Below are 23,827 nucleotides of genomic sequence, written 5' to 3'. Positions count from 1 at the left end.
GATTCTAATTTCTTGGGCTAGTGGAAACAGCCTCTCCACGTTCACTCTATCTAGGCCTCTCAGTATTCTGTAAGTTTTAATGAGAACCCCCTCATCCTTCATCGAGTACAGTCCAAAGATGTGCGGGTTAGGTGGATTGGCCATGCTAAATTGCCCGTAGTGTAAGGTTAATGGGGGGATTGTTGGGTTACGGGTTACATGGGTTTAAGTGGGGTGATCATTGTTCGGCACAACATCGAGGGCCGAAGGGCCTGTTCTGTGCTGTAGTGTTCTATGTTCTAAGTCCTCAACCACTCCTCATATCATAAGTCCTTCATTCTGGGGATCGTTCTTGTGAACCTCCTCTGGACCATCTCCAAGGCCAGCTTTAGATATGGGGCCCAAAATACTCCAAATTGGGTCTGACCAGAGCCGTGTACAGCCTCAACAGTACATTCCTGCTCTTATATTCTAGTCCTCTTGACATGAATGCTAACATTACATTTGCCTTCCGAACTGCCAACTGAACCTGCATGTTAACCGTAAAAGAATCCTGAACTAGTTCATTTGTCCTGACTTCCTGAGCCTTTTCCCATTTCGAAAACAGTCTATGCCTCTATTCTTCCTACCGAAGTATATTACCTCACCCTTTTCCACATTGTATTGTATCTGCCACTTCTGCACTCTCTCAGCCTCTCCAGGTCCTTCTGCAGCCTCTCTGCTTCCACAAAACAAACTGTCCCTCTACAAATCATTGTATCATCTGCAAACTTAGCAACAATTCCCTCAGTTCCTTCTTCCAGATCATTAATGTATATTGTGAATAGCTGTGGTCCCAATACTGAACCTTGCGGAAAAGCACTAATCATTGGCTGCCATCCTGAAAAGAAGCCCTTTATCCCATCCATGCCAGTACCTTGCCTCTAACACTGGGCTCTTATCTTATTTAGCAGCCTCCTGTACAGCACCTTGTCAAAGGACTTCTGGAAATCCAAATAGATCATGCCAACTGGTTCTCCATTGTCTAACTTCCTCTAACCTCCTCAAAGAATTCTAACTGATTTGTCAGTCATGACCTCCCCTTGACGAATCCATGCTGAATCAGTCCTATTTTCCCATACACTCCTACTCTGCAATTTCACCCTTAATAATAGACTTTAAAATGTTACCAACAACCAAAGTCAGACTAACCGGCCTATAATTTCCTGTCTTCTGCCTCCATTCCTCCCTTCTTAAACAGGGGTGTTACGTTAGCCATTTTCCAGTCCTCTGCGACCCCCTCTGCCTCCAGTGATTCCTGAAATATCACCACCAATGCCTCCACAATCTCCTCAGCTATTTGCTTCAGAACCCTGGGGTGTAATCAATCCGGGCTGGGTTACTTTATCCACGTTTCCCCACCACCTTCTCTTGATGATGGTCACTTCATTCCACTCTGCCCCCTGACTCTCTTGAACATCTGGGATGCCACTGGTGTCTTCCATTGTTAAGACTGTTTCAGTTCCGCTGCCAATTCTTTGCTCACTATTGCTATTTCTCCAGCCTCATTTTCCAGTAGTCCAATGTCCAGTCTTGCCTCTCTTTTACCTTTTATATATCGTGAAAAAACTCTTGCTACCTTCTTTTATATTACTAGCTACCTTACACTCATATTTCATTCCGCCCCCTGTATTGCTTTTTAAGTTACCCTACACTTGCTTTTAAAGACTTCCCGATCCTCTGGCTTCCCACTAGTCCTCGCCACATTGTATGCTTTTTCCTTTTCTTTTATGCTGCCGTTGATTTCCCTTGTCAGCCATGGTTGCCTTGTCCTCCCCTTACCATGTTTCCTCCTCCTTGGGATGAGTTTCTGTTGTGCCTCCCGAATAACCCCAAAAAATTCTTGCCATTGCTGTTGAACTGTCTTCCCTTTGACACAGGGTCATCTGGACTCAAAACGTTAGCTCTTTTCTCTCCCTACAGATGCTGCCAGACCTGCTGAGATTTTCCAGCATTTTTTTTTTAGTTTCAGATTCCAGCATCCGCAGTAATTTGCTTTTATCAACTGTCTTCCCTGCTGGGCTCCCCTTCCAGTCAACTCTGGCCGCCACCTCCCTCATGTCTTTGTAATTACCTTTATTCAATTGTAAAACCATTACATCTGATTCCAGCTCCTCCCTCTCAAACTGCAGGGTAAATTCTATCAAATTGTAGTCACTGCCTCCTAAGGGTTCCTTCACCTCAGGTTCCCTAATAAGGTCTGCCTTATTACACATCCCCAAATCCAGAATTGCCTGTTCCCTAATGGGCTTTGTCACAAGCTATTCCAAAAAGCCATCTCGTAGACATTACACAAATTCCTTTTCTTGGGATCCACTACCAACTTGATTTTCCCAGTCCACCTGCATATTGAAGTCTCCCATGATTATTGTAATATTGCCTTTCTTATATGCCTTTATTTTCTGCCCCACATCCTGACTACTGTTAGGGGGCCTGTTCATAACTCCCATCAGGGTCTTTTTACCTTTGTGATTCCTCAACTCTACCCACGCAGATTCTACGCCTTCTGACCCGATATCGCTTCTTGCTATCGATTTAAGTTAATTTCTTAATAACAATGCAATCCCATCCCCCCTCCCATTTGCTTGAGTTGTCCTTTCGATAGGAAACATATCCTTGGATATTTAGATCCTAGCCCTGATCCCCTTGCAGCCACATCTCTGTGATGCCCACAACATCTTACCTGACAAATTCAAAGTGCACAACGAGCTCATTTACCTTGATTCGTATACTGCGTGCATTTAGGTACAACACCCTCAGTCCTGCATTGACCAGCCCTTCTCATAGTTGTCCCCTTTTTTGCTGTGCCTGGAGTTATTCTATTCTATTAAGTGTTCTGGAAACTTTACAAACCTCTCCCGAGCCCCACGTCCCTTTAACTTTCTTAAAGTCCTCATCATTAACCTGCACTCTCACCTTCTCCTTTAACTTTGATTTCCTATTTTTCTAAACAACGGAACCCTCTGCCCCACTGTTTAGTTTAAAGCCCTATCTACAGCCCTAGTTATGTGATTTGCCAGGACTCTGGTCCCAGCTTGATTCAGATGAAAACCATCACAGCTCCTTCCTTCCCCAGTACTGGTGCCAATTTTCTGTGAATTCAAACCATTTCTCCGACACTCAGACACCAACCTTTGGGCCATGCATTTACCTCTTTAATCTTAATGACACTGTGCTAATTAGCTCATGGCTCAAGTAGCAATCTAGAGATGATTACCTTTTTGATTCTGCTTTTCAATTTAGTTCCTAAGCTGCTCATATTCCTTCAGAAGAACCTCTATTCTTGTTCTACTTATGTCTTTGGCACCTACATGGACCACGGCAACTTGATTGTCACCCTCCCACTCCAGGTTCCTCTGCAGTCCAGATGAGGGGTGGCATTCTCCCCTACTCGGCGTGACGGAGGGTGCCGGAGTAGGGGAGTGGCGCCAACCACTCAGGGGTCGTGCCTCCCCAAAGGTGGGGAATTCTCTCCACCTTTGGGGGCCAGCCCCGTGCCGGAGCGGTTTGCACCAGAAGACGGGCGCAAACACCCGGCGCCCCCGGGAGTGGGGCTGGCCGAAAGGCTTTCGCCGGTCAGCGCATGCACCGGCAGTGACGTCAGCGGCCTGCCGGCGCATGCGCGATGTGGTGTTCCCTTCTGCCTCCGCCATGGTGGAGGCCGTGGCGGTCGCGGAGGAACATAGTGCACCCAGGGCACTGGCCCGGCCCCTGATCGGGGGGCCCCGATCGCGGGCCAGGCCACCGTGGGGGCACCCCCCGGGGTCCGATCGCCCCCCCAGGACCCCGGGGGCCTGCTCGCGCCACTGAACCCGCCGTTCCAGAGGTGGTTTAAACCTCAGCGGCGGGAGAGGCCTCCCAGCGGCGGGACCTCGGCCCATCCGGGCCGGAGAATCGCCGCAGGGGCCTCTCCGATCGGCGGGGCGAGATTCCTGCCCCAGCCACTTCCCGGGTGGCGGAGAATCTCTGCCACGGCGGGGGCAGGATTTTTGGCGCCCCCAGGCGATTCTCCGACCCTGCTGGGTGTCGGAGGATTTCGTCCGAGATATCCCAAACCCGAGAACCAGGTAGGCATCACAACCTTCAGGACTCTCGATCCTGGTCACAGAGAACAGTTTCAAGCCCCTAACTATACAATCCCCAATTAGGACAACATTTCTTTTCCCACTCCTCACTTGAATGGCTCCCTGTACTGTGGTACTCTGGTCAGTTTGCTCATCCTCCCTGCAGTCCCTGTTCTTGTCCACACAGGGAGCAAGAATCTCGAAAGGTCAAGGACTGAGGCTCCTGAAACTCTTACCTCCTGGATCCCTCTGCCTGCCTCACTCGCACCCACACACAGACTGCTGGCCCAATTCAAGTTGTTAGTCTAAGGGGTGTGACTGCCTCTTGAAACACAAGCCCACCTTTCCCCCTCACTGATGTGTCGCAGTGTCCGCAGCTCAGAATCCAGCTCATCGGCTCTGTTTATCTTTTGGTAGGTGGATAAATATTGGCCAGCACACCATGGCTAAAATTCTGCAATGCTGTGATTTAGTCAAATAACTTCCCCATTCTGCTTGATATATTAACGCATCCTGCTTTCATTATTGGCTTCAGAATATGTTTTTTTCCTGTTTGTTTCAGTCTAGCTGTTCTCTCATTTTCAAGTTCCCCGTTGATTTTTTTTTTCTGTGAATATTTTGCAAACCTTTTCTTGCCAATTACACTGATTTTATTTCTGTAGAATATCCCTGTGCTGGCACTTGCCCCATTCTGGCCTATCTCCCTCAGCATAGTTAAGCTTTGCCCCATGGCTTTTCATTGACACAAGTCTTTTTATGCATGGCAGAAACGATTTTGGAACTGTTGAATATGTGTAAATTTTGCTTGTCTGTTTCAAATGAAGTTCAAATGGTGACTACTGTTCCAGACATTAGAAAGCCACTTTGATCCTCGGTCAGCCTTCGTGTCCAATTGCTGATGGGTGTATACTTGTCACTGCTGCAGTTCATATGATCTGAACGAGCTAATTGTAATGTCTAGAAAACATGTGATTTGGGTAAACCACCAGAGAAATGGATATTCAGATGGAATGATGCTCATCTTTGGCAAGCTTCAAATTTGTTGAATTATTGAAAGAAGCTTCTGTTTACTGAATTCCAAGTTAGCAAAACTTTGTCTGGTCACCAGACTTCTAAGTGGAGAATAATTTTTTTTTAATGCTGTAGGTCCCAGAATTGTGGTTAGCTTCTGAATTTCTCAACATCAGAAACACACTGAAAAGAAAATTATTCAAGGAGTCCATGGACAGGATTAAGGCCAGGCGGGAGGAGAAGTTGGGGATGGCGTTGGAGGAAGGACTATGTTGCGAAGTGCTGTGATGGGTCAATGCCTTGACCTCGTGCGTCAGGTTGGGCTTGATTCCATTAAAAGTGGTGCACAGGGCGCACTTAACGGAGGCAAGGATGAGCCGTCTGTTTGAGGGAATGGAGGATGGCTGCATGTGGGTTAGAAGCCAGGTCTCCTGGAGGCCATATTTGGGGTGTCAGACCTGCTGGAGCTGCAGAGGGGTGTGGAGGCCGACGTTTTAGACTTCGCCTCATTGATTGTCAAAGGCAGGTTCTGTTGGGGTGGAGGTCAGCACTCTCCCTCCCCCCGCCCTGTGCCTCAGTGTGGCTGGGGGATTTAATGGAATTCTGTTATTTGGAGATGGTGACATTTGCTCCGAGAGGGTCAGGTGAGAGGGTTCCACCAGAGATGGGGTTTGTTTGACTTACATTTTAGGGATCTAGTTGTCGTCAAGGGGTAGGGGTGGCATTGAGGTTGAGTTTTGTGTTGTAAAAATGTTAAAATATTGAAAACGAGAATAAAAATATTTTTCTAATAAAGAAAATTATTGCAGTAAATTATCTGGAGCTTTGGCACGCTAATGGAACAGCAGCAAATCTTTTGCGACCTGGTGTTTTTAATGCAATAATTTAATTGAAAATATTTTCATCAGAAAATTCTCTCTGTCGGTGTCGGGTACCTTGTGTACCAATAGGATGCAGTTTTATTGGAAATTCAGATATTGTTTATCCACAATTTTGTGTAACACTGCAATGTTAGATGACCGAAAAACAGCAGCTTCTGGATTATCTTTGAAGAAGTTCACATGCAGACATGTCTGAAACTATTCAGATAAATTGGTCCGATTTAAATTCAAAGGTTGTAAGGCATATTATTTGGCGATTGACAAATGACCTGGTACCTCCACTCTTAACTCGATGCCATGTACAGTATTTGCTTTGGGGTCTATCAAGCTTGCAGTCCAGCCAATGGTCTGCCCTCCCATGGCGTGTTTTCCGGCGGCAGAAGCAGCTTGCCATTGACCAGCGGGTTCCCTTGCAGTATGGGCGGTGAGCAATGCAAATGACCATTGACTTACAGTGGGGCTGGAAGATCCTGGCCGTTATTTTACGTAGAGAGAACCTTCTGGGTATGGGACATAAGATTTGGGTCTCGGTTGGCCCCTGTTTCAGATTCCGTTCCACTTCCTTGCTTCGATTATCTGTGTTCTAAGCCCCATTGGTCTTACAAGTATTCACTCTAAAGAAATTGTGGGATTTTGTTCCTGAAATGCAAAGTCTTAGAGTGAGATCCTCCGTCCCGCCTCACCCATTTTCTGGTGCAGCGCACCCCGCTGTCAGTGGGATTCTGCATCCTAGCATGGGGTTTCCCATTGTGGGCACCCGCATGCCATTGGGAAATCCGTGGGCCTGAGTGTGCTGCTGGCGAAACAGAGAATCCTGCCGACGGAAAATAATATTTTCCTCACCTACTAACTTTATACCTCAAGATATATCATGATATATTACATGTGCCTTCTCCCTTTATTGAGGTGGAAATCTTTTGATATGTATTGGAGGCTTTAATGGAATAACAAAATTATGAAGCAAAAGAGGTGTGACTTCAAAGTTAAATTGGACTGTTTGTTTTGCGCTCTCACAAAAAAAGGCAAGTAGTTTTTGCTTTGGGGTTTTCAAAATTCTGGTCGAAATTACTTGTATCCTTATCTTGTAGCTGCCTGGAATATTAATACAGCCTACTGCCTGGAAAAGAGCATCAAAAAGAGCAGAAAAATTGATCTATAACATGGATTGACAAAGGGGGAAGAAGATTGAAGACATTTAAAGTGAAATATATAAGAAAAATATAGAGATAGAAAATTGGAGAATGTGCTCATTGAATAGTAATATTTTTCTCCCATGTACCATTATTTACTGGCCCTTATCCCTTGAAAAAAGGCAAGCAAATTGCCCCTAAAGAGGAGGTTAAAATGCAGCAAATGAGTCACAACTGAGTCAGAAGAAGGTCAAAGACCAGTAGAAGGTCTTAGTTGACTGAAAGATGATAGGCAGGGAGGAAAATCAGCGTGTGCAGTAATGATCAAGCCAGTGTTATGCGATAGAGCTGTTGCATTTGTTTGAAATAGACAGCGCAATTTGTTTAAATGATCTCAGTTGAATGTAACAGTTTACTTTTGTGTAGCACCTTCAGCATAGAAAAACTACAGAGAAGTATAATCGGGCAAAAATCAACATCCAATCAAAGAAGGAAATAATGGGAGTGATTAAAAGCTTGCTTAAAGTAGGGAGTTTGATGAAAGTCCTTAAAAGAGAACAGTTTGGAGAGGCTTATGTGGAAATTCCAGAATGTAGAATTGTTATTGAAAGCTTAAACCCATTGGGGAGTGATGGGAATGTGGATATAGACTCCCTGTAGGTTGGAGAATGCTGCAAAGATCAGGACTGGTGAGAACATCAGGACTGGTGAGAACATAAAGGGGTTTAAACACGAGGATGAAAAAATTAAATTTGACAACTTTTACTTTGGAAGAGTTAACTGAAATATTTATGGGGGGTTGCCCTCAGATTTACAATTAGTTAAAGTTTGGCCTCCAGTCAGGAGCAGTGGGTTCACGTCTGGGGACCACATTTTAGAGAGGATGCAAAGGCTTTAGACGGGGTACATATGTGTTTCACGACAATGGATTTTGGCATGAGGGACTTCAGTTATGTGGATAGATTAGAAAAGTTGGGCTTGTTCTTAGACAAGAGAATGTTGAGAGAAGAATTGATAGTGATAGTCAAAATATTGAGGGGTGTGGACAAAGGTAGATAGAAAGAAACCTCCTATTGGCAGAAGGATAGAGAACCAGAGGACATAGAGATTTACATGATGTAAGAGTTGCTTACGCAGGGAATGGTTAAGATTTCCAAAGGGAGGCAGATTCGATCAGGGCTTTCAAAAAGAAATTGGATAAGCACCCAAAAGAAAATAATTGTAGGGCAAATGGGGGGAAGGGGGCTAGCTAAATTGATCTTGCAGAGTGCTGCCATGAGCTTGATGGGTGAAATGGCCTCATTCTATTATTGATTGAGCTCGCATCCACTGCTTTTTGGAAGAGAGCTTCTGAAATTCTCCACCCTTTGTGTGAAGGCATGTTCCTAATTTTTCTACTGAATGGCCTGACTCTGATTTTAAGGCTAATGTCTCCTTGTCCGAGACTCGCTTCCCAACCCCCACCAACTCCTGCAAAACCCCAGCAGTGGAAAATATTTCTCTTGATCTACCCTATAAATTCCTTTCAATGTTGTGCGAGCCTGTCATTCGCCCCTTGATCTTCTGTATTCCCGGGATAAAAGCCTAGTTTTGTGTAATCACTCCTCGTAATCTAACAACTGGTCATTGGTAACGTCAGGTGAATCTGCTCTAATCATCCAAACCTAATATCTACTTTCTTAAGATGCTGTGCCCAGATTTGTACACCGTATTCCAGCTGTTGCCTAGCCAGTGTTTTGTGTAGTCATTGCAGAATACCCTCCCCTTTTATATTCTATCCTTTTAGTTATGAAGGCGAACATTTCATTAGCTATTTTGAAATTTGTGTTGTATTTGGCTGCTACGTTATAGTGACCCCGTTGTGTGAACCCGCTAAAACTCTTTGGACCTTCTGTGTTCCTAACTTTTCACCACCTTGGACCTATCTATTCTAGTTAATCGGTCAATGTCCCTTTGAAATTTTATGTTCCTTTCTACACTGCCTGCTCACCACCAATCTTTGTGTCACTGGCAAACATGGATATATAGCCCTCTATTGTGTTGTCTAAACCATTGACAAATATAGAGAACAACTGAGGCCTCAGCACAGATCCTCGTGGGACATAATTAGCCACTTCCTTCCAATTTTTATACATACACATTACCTCCACTCTCTTCTATCGCCTAACATGGAAAAAATTGAATGTAGAGTTAAGGTCAATCTTAGTGGCTACTGTAGGTGACAGTCACCAGCAGCAAGGATACTAATATCCACCGTATTCGTTTAAATACTGTTGAATTCCCAGTGAGATTGATTGTGTGTCTTTATTTATATTATGCAGCCTCCAGTTTATGAACTGATATTTTAGATTGTGAAACCTTTAAAAATGGTTTAATGTGGTTTGTTCACTTGAATTTTTAATCTGGAGTTTTTATTATTGTGCAGCTGATTAAAATTTATTTCTAAATGTAATGGGATTAAGCAGAGGCTCAGATTGTATTTAGTTTAAGCATGTTCAGCATGTGTTGTAAGTTCATTTTTTAAAAATCCTTTCTTTTTGCTAATTTAATATGTAGGTGGTTTTGGAATGTGCCCTGAAGAAGGATCTAGTTTACAACAAGGTTACGCCAATATTTCACCACTGGAAGATAGATGACAAAAAGTTTGGACTTACCTTTCAGAGTCCTGCTGATGCTCGAGCATTTGACCGTGGTATTCGCAGAGCTACTGAAGCTATCTCAGAAGGTACAGGCCCTTGTATTTTATAAGTAGCTATGTTTTTGACAATTTATTACCATGATTCACTTGTAAAATATCCTTGGCGGGAGGGGGGACTCTGGAAAAGACAAAGTGTGCCTCAAATGTAACATGATCCTTTCAATATCTGGTTGAGGTATCTCTAACATAGAGAAGGAACAAATGTGAAGGTTTTCCTTGTTTTTTTTAAACCTCTCCCGTCACCAAGTTAAACATCAACACCCATTTGGGTTCATACACACTTTTCACTTCGTAATCCAAAGAGCAGCAAAGATAATTGAACACTGGGGATGGCATACCTCCTTGCATGTCAAGCCTCTGTCTATAGACCGTTGACAGCAATTATTGTGCATGGCCATGGTTAGAAGGGAAGGACGAAAGTAGGAGAGTGTTTTGTTCCAAATCTATTGCAACAATTGGGCACGGTAAGTGTTAACCAAATAATATATGCAAAGTTAGATCCAAAAATGGAGGGCAAGTATTTGCAAAGAACATGCAAGGAGACTACAAGACGCTGTTGATTGAGACTTCTCATTTAGGGCAGCACGGTAGCACGTGGGTAGCACTGTTGCTTCACAGCTCCAGTGTCCCAGATTTGATTCCCGGCTTGGGTCACTGTCTGTGCGGAGTCTGCACGTTCTCCCCATGTCTGTGTGGGTTTCCTCCCGGTGCTCCCGTTTCCTCCCATAATGCAAACATGTGCAGGTTAGGTGGATTGGCCATGAAAATTGTCCTTAGTGTCCAAAGCGGTTAGGTGGAATTACTGGGTTACGGGGATGGGATAGACTTAAGTGGAGTGCTCTTTCCAAGGGCCAGTGCAGACTTGATGGGCCAAAGGGCCTCCTTCTGCACTGTAAATTCTATGATTCTATGATTGAATTAGGGGCTGCTGCCAATTTGAATCAGTGTAAGATGTTCCATTGTGATACCTACTGTAGTTCCATGTACCTGACAACTGAGGCAGATAAAACTTTGGATATAACTTGGCTAAATTAACTAGTGCAGACATAACACATACACATGTCGGGTAGACTGGAGTTCAGAGCAAAAAGCAATACAAGAGGTATTTCCATGAGCGCTCCAGAAAGCAGTACCAAGCCTGAAGACAGCAAGCAAAAGCATTTTGCTGGCAAGGGAGTCAAAATTTTCTGACTGTTGACGGGCTGAGCAGTTTTCCTTGTCCGTGCCAGCAAAGTAGCAGTTTTGAATAAGGCCGCTTGTAGTTTCCCGAGCCATTGGGAGAAGGTACAGCAATCAGCTGAAAATGATGATTAATGAAATGTGATTACAAAGCTTTTCTATTTCAAATACCATGAAATTCCTTGTTGTCAATCTATACATTTTCCTTTTTTCTTTACATCCTGTCATTCCCCTGTGTATGTGCAAAAAAATTAATCTGCAAATATTTGCAATGATTAAGAAGGTTGAAGAATTGCCCACCAAATTTGCTTCAGTAATGTTTTATTTTTTTTTTAAAAGCACTGGGAGAAATGGAGGAACAGACACTTGATTCCATTCCTATGACTCTTTGAAATGCTCTATGTTAAAGGCTCTATATCAGGAGAAGGTATTTTTGTTGGAGAGGAGTAGAAAATTCTATATGGAAGTTATTAAAAATAGGATGCTGAGGAATTTGAAACAACTGAAGGGAGATAATTTAGAAATAGGCAATGAACGTAAATAAATAAAAAAGATAACCAAATTAAACCGAGGGGTGGGATAGAAAATATAGTAGGTGGGCAAAGGCCATCAGAAAAGCAGGTATGGGCATATCCCAGGACCTGGAGAATGTGGGAGAAGATATGGGCATCATAGATTCAGTGCTGTATTCTCACTTGTTTTATCATCAGAAAATATGCGACTTGCTGTTTGAAACAGGTGAAGTTGTATTCTCTTGAAATAATATTCATGTGGCTATGCTATACTTTGATAAGATATCTGGGGATACATTTGGATTGGATTTTTGATGGTTATCAGGCATAGATTTGAAAATTTAAGAGTTATGCAATGTGGTTAGAGAACTGGGAATTGGGGTGGAAAAGAGTCTCTTTTGGGGGACTAGAGAGAGGGAGGAAACAAAAATGGATAGTGGAACAAGAGGAAATTGATGCCCTTTTTTTCAGGGCAAGGCTTTTGTTTGGAGGAAGGGCAAAGACCCTGGGCTGATTCTCCATTATTGGGACTATGTCCCCACGCCAGCGTCAAAATGGTGGAGTTTGTGGGTTTCGCCCCCACAACCCACAAATGTGCAGAGTAGGTGGATTGGCCACGCTAAATTGCCCCTTAATTGGAAAAAATAATTGGGTAATCTAAATTAATTTTTTAAAAAATGGTGGAGTTTCACGCCAGAAACTCTGGCATGAAAAGGACCACTAATTCCAAGCCCTGCAGTGGGCTAGCAAGGGCCCGGCATTGATCGAGCGGCTTTTGTTGCAGATACAGAGTCACACTTCCGGGTCGGAGGCCGCACATGTGCACGGCAGCCTCCAGCGGCCGTGCCATGCTCCATGGCGGATTCGGACCACGGAACTGGACCCAAAAGCGAACGCCCCCGATTGGCCGCCCACCCGATTCTCAACGTCCGCACAAACATTCCCGGCCGCCTATTGGGCCCCCCCTCCTCCGACCAGTCCGCCCCCGACCAGGATGGCCATGGACTGAGTCCGCAGCCGCCACATAAGTATCCAGACCAGCTGGACCACATTAGTTCCACGCCGTCGGGACTTCGACCGGTCAGGGGTGTGGTGTGGGGGGGGGGGGGGGGGGACAGTTGAGAGGGCGTGTGGCAATGGCCCCAGGTAGGTCCTAGGCCGCAGAATATGGGAACTGGCGCCAGTCCCGATTCCTTGCGGGAAAATGGATTCTCCGACCCCGCACCGGCTGCAGTTTTGGCGCCGGGGTGCGGAGAATCCAGCCCCCTATTTGGGGATTTAATATTCCTTGTTAAGTGGGAAGAGAAATGGAATCAGGTTTTCTGTTGCAGAAGGTGAAGATAGAAAATCTCTGGAGGGTGGCAACATTCCAGTTTGGAGGGAGAAAGGAGCAGACATGGGATTAATTCTTTCATGGGATTTGGTTGTCACTGGGAAAGCCAGCATTTGTTGCCCATTTGAAATTGCCCCAAGATGGTTGGGGAAGGAATGATTATGATTAGAGTTGAACAGTCCCAGTTTAGATGCTATTGAGCCAAACAGAATGTTTTTTAAAGGCAGTAGTGACAATGTAAGAGGAACTCCAAAATGAAAAGAAAATGAAGATAATTTCTACTGCTCTTGTACATATTTTTAATCTACTAACAATGGTTAATTGGCAATGTGGATTCTTTGTACATGTTGTGTTCAAAATCCACATTAAATATAACAAAAAATGTTCTTTCAGAGCATGCTTTTTAGACCCTACACTTCTTGTCAGTTTGGCATTACCTAGCAAATATATGTAGCTCCTTCTTGAAACAAAAATTTAACTTCTGTTTTTCCCCTACAAAGTTTATGTTTTAGCCATGTTTGGTATTTAGTAGCCATTTCAATAACTGAGCTTTTTAAAAAAAAAACGAAATGTGCACTTTCAAAGGGGAACTAAACCTATTTAAAAAGATAATAAAATCTGAACCTTCTTGCAAAAGCTCTCAACCACACACAGCTGTGTTATAGAGGAATCCATCTTGTCTTTTTTTTTTGTTTTGTCACGTGGGTGTTGACATTTTGTGTGTTTCTGCTTATTTGGCTTCAGATGGGGATTATTTCCCAGTGAAAATGCTGCATCGTGACATATATTCAAAGTGCTGTGTTGGAAAGTACTGTTGCAAGTAATAATTGATGCAGAAAATAACTGTGCCTGTATCTGGTCAGCAGTTCACAGAATAAATTAGAAACTTGTTCAACTGTGTCTGTTATTACCACGGGAACATAAAGTTGCTCTAAAAGCCATGCTGTCGAACATGAAATTAAGAAAATATTCATGAAAAAAAATGGCTGCTTGTGCCCTAATAGTCTGCTTTTGCGACTTTGGCTTCTTAACTCTGCTAATGGGGGAGTTTTGTTTCTGTGGAGCTACTAGCAGCCTTGGCTATTTCTTTTTTTCAATGATGAAACTCATAGATATATAATTTGAATGCTACCGTACAACTTTAGCGTAGCAAAGGTCCCTCACTTCCGTAGGTGGTTCGTAAATATTACATTTCCTTGCAATTTATTTGGAATAATTTTTTAGATATTAGTTGCACTTATTTGTTGGGTACAATTTCTGCCATTAATTTTAGATGCTGAACTTTTTAAGAATCGCACGTGTGGGACTGTGGGTGGAATGGGTGTGATTGCGAACATACAAAATAGGAGAAGTAGACAATTCAGCCCCTCGAGCCTGCTCTGCCATTCAATAAGATCATGGCTGATGTGTTTCGTCTTTCAAGTTCTGCTTTCCCATCTACCCTCCCAATAACCTTTGTTTCCCTCGCCTAATCAAGAATGCACCCACCTCCACTTTAAAAAAATATTTAGTGACCCTCCATCTTCACCGCCTTCTGAGGCAGAGAGTCCAAAGTTGCACAACCCTCTGGAAAAAAAGAAACTCCCCTTATCTCTGTTCTAAAAGTCAACCCATAATTTTTAAGTGGTGCCCCCTAGTTCTGGACTTGCCCTCAAGGGGAACATCCTTACTGCACCCACCTTGTTGAGGCCATTCAGGATGTTGTATACTTCAACCATGTTACCCCTTATTCTTCTAAACTCTAGTGGAAACAAACCCAGTCAGTCCAACCTGTCCTCATAAGGCAACCTGCTCATTCCAGGTATCAATCTAATAATAAACCGCCTCCAACACAAAAACTGCACATAATATTCCAATACCCTGTATAATCTTTATTATTGTCACAAGTAGGCTTACATTAACACCGCAATGAAGTTACTGTGGAAAGCCCCTAGACGCCACACTCCAGTACACTGAGGGAGAATTCGGAATGTCCAATTCACCTAACTGCACGTCTTCCGGGACTTGTGGGTAGAAACCGGAGCACCCAGAGGAAACCCATGCAGACACTGGGAGAACGTGCAGACTCCACACAGACAGTGACCCAAGTGGGAATTGAACCTGGGACCCTGGCATTGTGAAGCAACAGTGCTAATCACAGTTCTATATGTAACTGAAGCATAACATCCTTACTTTTATGTTCTGATCCTCTCGTAATAAAGGATAGCATTCCACTAGCCTTCTTAATTACTCTCTGTACCTGCATACTAAACTTTTGTAACTCATGCAGTAGAACACCTATATTCCTCTGCACCTCAGAATTCTGCAGTCCGTCTCCATTTAAGTAATCCTCTGCTTCTTCATCCTTCTTGCCAAAGTGGACATCTTCACATTTTCCCACATTATACTCCATCGGTCAGATTTCTGCCGGCTCACCAACATATCCATATCCGTCTGCAACCTCCTTATGTCCTCTTAACAGCATACTTTCCTAACTATCTTTGTGTCACCTAAGTTAGACTGCCATGTCTTCATTATCATCATCTAAGTTACCAATATAAATTGTAAAATTTGGGTCGTAGGACAGTATTATCTGTCCATCCCTAGTGGCTCCGAGGAGTTGACCATTAACCACAAAGTCTGAGGTTTGTGCCACATGTAACAGTGACCTGCTCCTCCCTGACAAACTTTAGTGATCCGGTTTGGTTCTTACAACAATCTGACACTTTTAATTGGATGTTGGCTCATATATCACAGATTCTTTTGAATTTGGTGGGATCTGAAGAAATGGCCCTGAGTTTTCTTGTGAATGTAGTTTTTGGTGAGCTATATTCAGAATTCTGTATCTCAATTTTGAACAGAAGTGATAAGACAATGAGTCATTTAAACAAAGTCCTTGGGCTGGATTCCCCGCCCCGTCATGCCACTTTTCAGCCTCGACCTGCCAGCGGGATTCTCCGTTAGCCAGCTGGTCAATGGGGTTTCCCATTATGGGGCAGCCCCACGCCGTCAGGAAATCCCCGGGCGCCAGCAAAATGAAGAATCACGCAGGCGAAGAATCCCGCCCAATGTGTCCTAACACTGACCCATGCGGGACTCCACTCGTCACATCTTGCCAATGAGAAAAACACTCATTTATGCATACTCTCTGTTTTCTACCAGCCAGCCAATCTGCTATCCATGCGATATGTTATCCAAATTGTTCACACTGTTTCGTTATCGTCTGGATTGCGCCTGTAGTTCTGTTTTTAAATTGATATTGGGTTAAGTTACAGTTCTCCATACATAGATTTAGCTCACTGATGATCACTGTTCATTTTACTGGACTGTTGAACTCGATTCTGCCTTCTGCAGACGATCATTCCATTAAATGTCACTGGATAGCAAGGAGGAGTAAGAAGTCAGTTTGTCTTTTTTCTTGTAGCTTAGAATGCAGTGTTTATAACAGCACCCTAGCTGAAGTGAGCCAAGTTGGAAAAGACCCAAAACAAATCCTCCAACCTACAAAACTAAATTCGCAAGAAAACCAAGGGTCGTTTCTTCATATCCCACCAAATTCAAAAGAATCTGTGATTTGAAATGAAATGAAATGAAAATCACTTATTGTCACGAGTAGGCTTCAAATTAAGTTACTGTGAAAAGCCCCTAGTCGCCACATTCTAGCGCCTGTTCGGGGAGGCTGTTACGGGAATCGAACCGTGCTGCTGGCCTGCTTGGTTTGCTTTCAAAGCCAGCGATTTAGCCCTGTGCTAAACAGCCCCTTATGAGCCAACATCCAATTGAAAGTGTCAGATTATTGTAAGAAACCAACCGGATCACTAATGTTTGTCAGGGTCACTGTTACTGTTACATATGGCATCAACCTCAGACTTTGTGGTTGACGGTTAACGCCTTGGAGCCACTAGGGATGGACAGTGAATACCGCCTTATGTCCCCAATATCCCGAGAACAAAACAAATGAACAGGCAAGCCAAATTGGTGAAACATCACCACTGTAATTGTATTCTCTTTGTCCCTGCCCGACCCTGTCGAGTGTGAAATTCCTTCACAACAAAGCTGAGCGGTTTCTGCATGTGAATTAACTATTGAAAGTTGTAGCTCCAGCAGGGATTAGAACTTCCTTCAACGTCATCATTCTATATGTTGAAAGAAACTTAAACGTTTCCTGGTAAGTGCGGGATAATAAGGCGATTGCTCACTTTTCAACAAAATTTTGCTACTAGCTTTCAATCTCCTCAGCAGCATTTATAGAGTCCCGATATAGACTTCTAAAAAGTTCAAGCATATATCATACAAAATATAAGATGTGTGGTGCAAAATTTTGAATGACCATGCATCTCATGTGATTTCACTTTCAGTCTAATATGTGAAACTTGATTTAATTTGTTTAAAAAAGACTTAATTTAATTCCTCCAATGTTACTTCTGTCTCCTTTTCGGCTAGAGAAAAAGTAACCTTTTCCACTTCATATCTGTGTTTTTGACTACATAGACATCTATCAATTTTTAGACAGACTGCACAAAATCTTTCTTTTGACCTGGTCAAAAGTGTTTCATTTGAAGATATTGCTTCTGCTGCTTTCTTCTAGAATTTGCCGTTTATGGATTTTGATAGTAGGGGAAGATGGTGAATTAGTGACAATTGCACTGGACTCATCCAAGACAATGCCCGGATTCAAATCCCACCATAGCAGCTGGTGGAATTTCAATTCAATTAGAAAACGTGGAATTAAAAAGCTAGTCTCAGTAATGGTGATCATAAAATTATCGTCTAGTTCACAAACTCTTTAGGGAGGGAAATCTGCCGTCCTTCCCTGGTCTGACCTGCATGTGATTTCAGACCCTCAGCGATGTGGTTAATTCTTTAATGCGCCCTGAATTGGCCTCGCAAGCCACTCGGTTCAAGGGCACTAAGGGATTGGTTTTTTTTTAAATGCTGGCACTTGCTTGCCACTTTCCGTGAAATATTTTGTTTTAGAAAGCAGCTTTTATTGATGCATTTATTTTGTGCCATTAAAATGCTGATGAAGGACACGGCAGAAACCAACAGTCTGTAACACAATAGTTGCCGTGAACTTTATCCATGATCATTTCTTGTTTTATTAGCTACTGTGTCCCAACTGTCAGTAATGTTTTTGGGCAGAGTTGGTAGAATTGAGAAAACCTTTAACATTGTAAATTTCAAATTTAATAAATGGCTGCTGGTGGTGAAGCTGGAGTCTGATGACATAAATGTTCAATTTATTAGCAGGTTGCCAAGAATCTGTCAGTGAAGCAACGGTTCCTGATGATGGCTTTCTGGTAAGTAACACAAATAAATGTGTAAATTGATTTGATTAAGGCCACCTTTCTTGAAGCTTTCCAAAGCAGGTATCTGTTGGACCTGCTCTATGTTAACAGTGAGAAACTTAACGTGTTGCTGTGAAACTTGAGAAAGAAATATGGACTGGGAATTAATCTTTCAGAATTAAATAATTACCAAGTAGATGTGTGTTCATTGTGCTCAATCACGAAGATTTATTTGACTTTTTAATGCCATTCAACCAAAGGTTTTTAAATGCCTCACAGCATTTTTCTTTTTTTTTAATGCACAAGAAGCATTGTATGGGAGGAAATGACATTACTTTAAATGGATTTGCGAAAGGAATAATAGATATGCACTGAGAGTAATGTTGTATTGAGATATAGAATTTCAGAAGTTCAACATGAAAATATGATCTTTAGAATGGCTCTATTGGTTTCTATCCCGCTTATTTTAGCAATCTTTGCGCTTTGTGACCTTGATCTGTGTCTGCAAAAGAGTTGCAATTTTTACCCAGTTTTGTTAATGAAGCTGATTGCAGCAAACGATAGGTTCTTGTTGATACGTGTGTTTTTGTGTAAATTTATTCCAGAAAACACTTGTGGAAATGCATTTTTGGAAGCTTTTGTAGGTTTAAACGTCTATTGACCATGTTTGGTTCGAAAATTGCATCAATCCAATAGATCACATATCCTTTTGTTAAATTACCGGCATATTGGCTACAGATTAATAGGAAGGGTATCTTCAAAATGCTCCCATTATATATTGGAAAAACTGTAGTCTTATCACAAAATAATCTTCGTACTTGCTAAAATGAGTACCGTAATTTCCGGACTATAAAGCGCACCTGACTATAAGCCGCACCCACTGATTTTGAAATTTTTTTTTATTTTGAACATAAATAAGCCGCACACGTATATAAGCCGCAGGTGCTTACCGGTACATTGAAACAAATGAGCTTTACACAGGCTTTAACGAAATACGGCTTGTAACAAAAATAAAAAATTAGCGGTAAAGAATAGCCTACCAAGAAAGTCATTGGTCACTGTGGAGCGAAATCAATCCGATTAAGCTCTTAAGATTAACATAGAATCATCAGTTTGAAACATTAAAAATAAATAAATCATGTGTAAAAAGAAGTATTTTATTACTGATCGTAATCAAGATATCACCAACCCAGGTGATCAGAGTCACTATCCTCCTCTTGTGCACTGAAACCACTGAAGTCATCTCCTTCAGTGTCAGAGTTGAATAGCCTCAGAATTGCTTCATCCGATGTTGGATTGTTTTCATTGTCGCTCTCATCACTTTCATCCGGAGGCAAATTTCCCGCTGAGCTCATGCTGCCCTCTTCAACACGCAGCAATCCAGCTTTTCGAAACCCGTTGATGATAGTGGATTTTTTAACAATGCTCCACGCTGTCAGGACCCACTGGCAGACTTGACCATAAGTTGCTCTTCGCATGCGGCCCGTTTTAGTGAAGGATTTCTCCCCACTTGTCATCCAAGCCTCCCACTGAACACGAAGCGCCACCTTAAATGCACGATTTAAACTGATGTCGAGTGGCTGTAAATACTTTGTTGTGCCCCCAGGAATCACAGCTGGAATTGAGTTTGTCCTCTTGATGGCTTCTTTCACAGAATCTGTTATGTGGGCCCTCATGCTGTCCAAAACGAGCAATGCCTTGTTCCTGTGAAAGAATCCTCCCGGTCGCTTGCCGTAGCACTCCGTATGCCATTCATGCATTAGGCTTTCCGTCATCCATCCTTTCTTGTTGACTTTCACAACAATTCCTGTAGGGAATTTTTCTTTTGGTATCGTCGTGCGTTTAAAAATCACCATCGGTGGAAGCTTTTCTCCCGATGCCGTGCAACTCAGAACACAGGTGAAGTGCGTTTTTTCATGCCCAGTTGTTTTCAGCATGACGGATGATTCACCTTTCCTGTTGACAGTCCGAGTGAGAGGCAGGTCAAATGTCAGAGGAACCTCATCCATATTTATGATATTGTGCGGGCCAATGGAATGCTCTGCTATCTTTGCATCAGTGAATTTGCGGAAGTTTGAAATTTTTTCCTCGTAGTCGGGAGGGAGCTGCTGACACAAACTCGTCCGTACCCTGATGGACAGGCCTTTACGTCTCATAAATCTGAGACACCACGATGGTCCACCTCTAAAATTCTCAAACTTAATTGCGGTGGCGATTGTTTTGGCTTTCAGTCGGATCTGTACAGTTGAAACACCTCGGCCATCTGCTCTCTGCATGTTGACCCAGTCTTCGAACTCATTTTCTAGTTCGGGCCATCTGCTTTTCTTCCCTCTGAAAGCTTTAGTTGTCTTTTTGCACTGAGTCAATTCCTCACGCTGCTGTTTCCAACGTCTTATCATCGACTCGTTAAGACCAAGCTCTAGTGCAGCAGCTCTATTTCCTTTCCCAACAGCCAGATCGATCGCCTTCAACTTGAAAGCTGCATCATATGCATTTCTCCGTGTCTTTGCCATGATGAGGGTGACAAAATGACTACCGTAATCAGAATGATGGGATGTTTGAGCTCGCTCGATTTAATCTAAACAGTAAACTAAAAAGTTACATTGTTTTACCTTGACCCGTTACGCAATTTCATTGGTTTAGTAAAAAGAAAGCGGGAAAAATCCATAAATAAGCCGCGTCGTTGTATAAGCCGCGAGGTTCGAAACGTGTGAAATAAGTCGCGGCTTATAGTCCGGAAACTACGGTAATCAATTACCTTTCCTTCCCTGCTGGGGTGCTCCTGACATTATCAACAGGAAATGCTTTATAAAATGCTTCACCGAAAACAACGACCACCCACTTCGGAGATGTCCAGGAATCAAAAGGAAAGTTGTGGAAGCCTGGAAATCTATGCTATCAGCGGGGTATACAGGGGGTGCAAGTGCTGGCATGGACTTCTGGGTGGGGGTTTTATCGAATTATACCCCAGCAAGAGTTGATGCATTCAAGAAAACTGGCAATGGAAAATAGACTGCATTATACTAAATGTAGTAATGAAATGATGATATACTTCAAGCTGGAGCAGAGTTGAAGAAAGTTCCTGTAGATGGTAAAAGCCCGTGTGGATTCAAGTGGACAAAATATGCCTATCTATGCCAAGTGAAAAAATACTAAAGCTTTCAAACTGTGTCAAGCTATTGATTCATCCATGACTTTTTCTGACAGTTCACATAATCTTTAAAAAAAAAGGATTCTTTGAAAACTGAGGGACTTATGTGTATTAAGTAACCTACCCTGATGATTATTAGCATCAGTTACTTTGTTCTACCCTTCAGAATGAAAAAGGAATGGTACACAAGGTTCTTTGGTTTATTCGAGAAGGTAATTGAGATTTCCCGTTCACAATGCAACCAGATATAAGCTTTGTAGGCAGGTGTTTTGGCACGGCTGACTGCCAGCGATCTTTTGTGATGGGTTAAAATGGGAGTTCTAAGATTTCTGGCTGCAGGCACAGAAAGATGAGTAATACATTGGGCAAAATATCAGTCTAAAATTGTCAACTTTGTTCTTTTGCCCTGGGCAATGTTTTGTCTGACTCCTTTGTCGATGTGACGCTGTCCAGTCTTGCACCAAACATTTGAAAAGACCTGTGATTTACTAGCGCAGTCTGAAGTGGTTTTGCTCTAGGCAGGCATGATACTTATTCTGATGGATTGCTTAGCAGACAAAGATGAGCTCTATTTCTGAAGGTATATCAGCTACCTTAAAATTGTCGCATTGAGAAGGAAAGGATAATTTTAAAGTCACCTGTGTCGTCCTTAATCAGTATAACTTACAAAACACATAACTTTCCTCTAATTTTCAATCAATTTTATTACCCAGCGAGCTTCATTGTAGTTAGAAAAATGACAGTCAGATTATCTAATTGATAAGAATACAATGAAAATAACCATTTTTTTGTCTTTTTCTAATAATGGATAAGGTATTAAAAGTGCTCAATAACACGACAAAGGAGGGATTCATTGTGTGCCTTTTTATAAAAGTCATAACTGTAGATGAAAATGACAGAAAGGTTGCTGCAGTTACATGGTGAGGAGCTACATACAACCATGGTGGGTGGATGGTGGGGGTGGGCACAGGTGAGCGTGTTAGAAGATGGCCTTCAAGTGAAGGTCATGGAGTGTGGGAGTACTGGAGAATAAAGAGGGAGATTGCGGGATGTTTTAGCATGGGGAAGAATTGTCTTAGTATTTGGACGATGATTGGTAGGGTGACAGGACTTGTCAAGAGCAAGGAACAGTGTCAGAGTATGTATGACAGCACTTGGGTGAGACCTTTGGCCTGAGTATAGATTCCTGCAGTTGGGGAATACTGGGTCCAAATGAGTGGGATGATGGACTGGCACTGGGGATATGGCTGCTTTAATGGAACTCGAGCTTATGTTGAATTTTGAGAGATGGTTTGCGGGGTGTCGCTAATTATTGAATTGATGGGACTTTTTTTGAAGTCAGGGTCAGTATTAGGAGGGAAATCATGGGTATTAGACTTCTGAGGTAAAAGCATCGAGAAGCATTAGGCTAGGGGGTATTACCGATGTTTGAGGAACAGTGAGGGTCCAGCTGCAGCAGAATAGAGGTCGGAATTTATTCAAAGGGTGACACAAAGGGCAACTTGGGGAAAATTGTGCATTTTAGAAACTCAGCTGACCATTGTCAATGTTCTCGCAAGTCATTGCTGGGAATACCCTTCAACATTTCGCCTTCAAACCCTTCTCTATCCTTCCATGAACAGTGATGTTAAAGCTCAGTTGAGTTCAGGTACAGAGAATATCCAGGAAACCCTTCCATCTAATCCCCATCATGACCAAACCTCAAGCTGCTTTTGCAGTCTGGTGTTGTGGATTGGGGACAATCATTGAATTTGGCGCAGCTTTCCTGAGAAGATTTTATTATTTTTACAATGAATTTTCTTAATACTGAAAATGACTCCCTTCAACGAAAAATAAAAAGGAAGACTGGCATTTATATAGCACCTTTCACAACCACAGGACACCTTAGGGTGTTCCATAACCAATGAAGTACTTTTGAAATGTAGTCACTGTTATTGGTGGAAACATGGCAGCAATTTATGCACAGCAAACTCCCACAAGCAACAATGTGATAACGACCAGATAATTTCTCTCTTTTTGTGATGTTAATTGAGGGATATATATTGGCCAAGATACAGGATAACACCCCGGCTGTTCTTCGAAACAGTGACACGGGATGTCTTTCGTCCATCAGAAATTACAGACAGGGCTTTGGTTCAACATCTCACCCAAAAGATAGCACCCCGAGCATTACAGCACTTCAACAGTACTGCACTGGAGTTTTCGCCTGAACAGTTTTGTGCTCAAGTCTTGGAGTGGGACTCAAACCCACAACCTCCTGACGCCGACAAGACTTCCGTCAACCAAGCCAAAGCTAAACCAGTCTTTAACCAGTTTTTGAAAGCAATGAAGAACTTGTGTCAGACTCTCCATGTGCAAGGAGAGTGGTGAGGAAGAGGATTATCTGGTTGCTGTCAGGGAGAGTAGATGGGCGGAAACTTGAGGTCAGTTGGGAAGTTGTGATAGGGATTCCAGTTCCAAGGGTCAGGTGACCATGTCGTGCTTGTGGTCCAATTTTGTGAATCTATCATAGTAGAAAGAGAGGCATGAGCTAAGTAAACAGTGCCTATTGTTAAGGCGCAGATTCATAAGAGGAATATCTAA

The 23,827-nt window shown here is 42.8% G+C and overlaps 1 protein-coding gene across 2 annotated transcripts in view; it reads left to right on the top strand.

Moving 5' to 3' along the window:
- spred1 (sprouty related EVH1 domain containing 1) overlaps positions 1 to 23,827 on the top strand; it is a 104,932-nt gene that overhangs the window by 51,770 nt on the left and 29,335 nt on the right. The window contains exons 3-4 of one of the 2 annotated variants that reach the window (XM_038785850.1): positions 9,661 to 9,829; positions 18,056 to 18,105. In XM_038785850.1, coding sequence (XP_038641778.1) covers positions 9,661 to 9,829; positions 18,056 to 18,105 — 219 coding nt within the window. Of the gene's footprint in view, positions 1 to 9,660; positions 9,830 to 18,052; positions 18,106 to 23,827 lie in introns of both variants that reach the window. The other variant, XM_038785843.1, reaches the window with a different exon arrangement.

Source organism: Scyliorhinus canicula, chromosome 2 (genome assembly GCF_902713615.1).
Source record: "Scyliorhinus canicula chromosome 2, sScyCan1.1, whole genome shotgun sequence".
NCBI classification, from domain to species: domain Eukaryota; kingdom Metazoa; phylum Chordata; class Chondrichthyes; order Carcharhiniformes; family Scyliorhinidae; genus Scyliorhinus; species Scyliorhinus canicula.
Note: the sequence above shows the minus strand (reverse complement) of the source record. Positions and strands in the feature narration are given on the sequence as shown.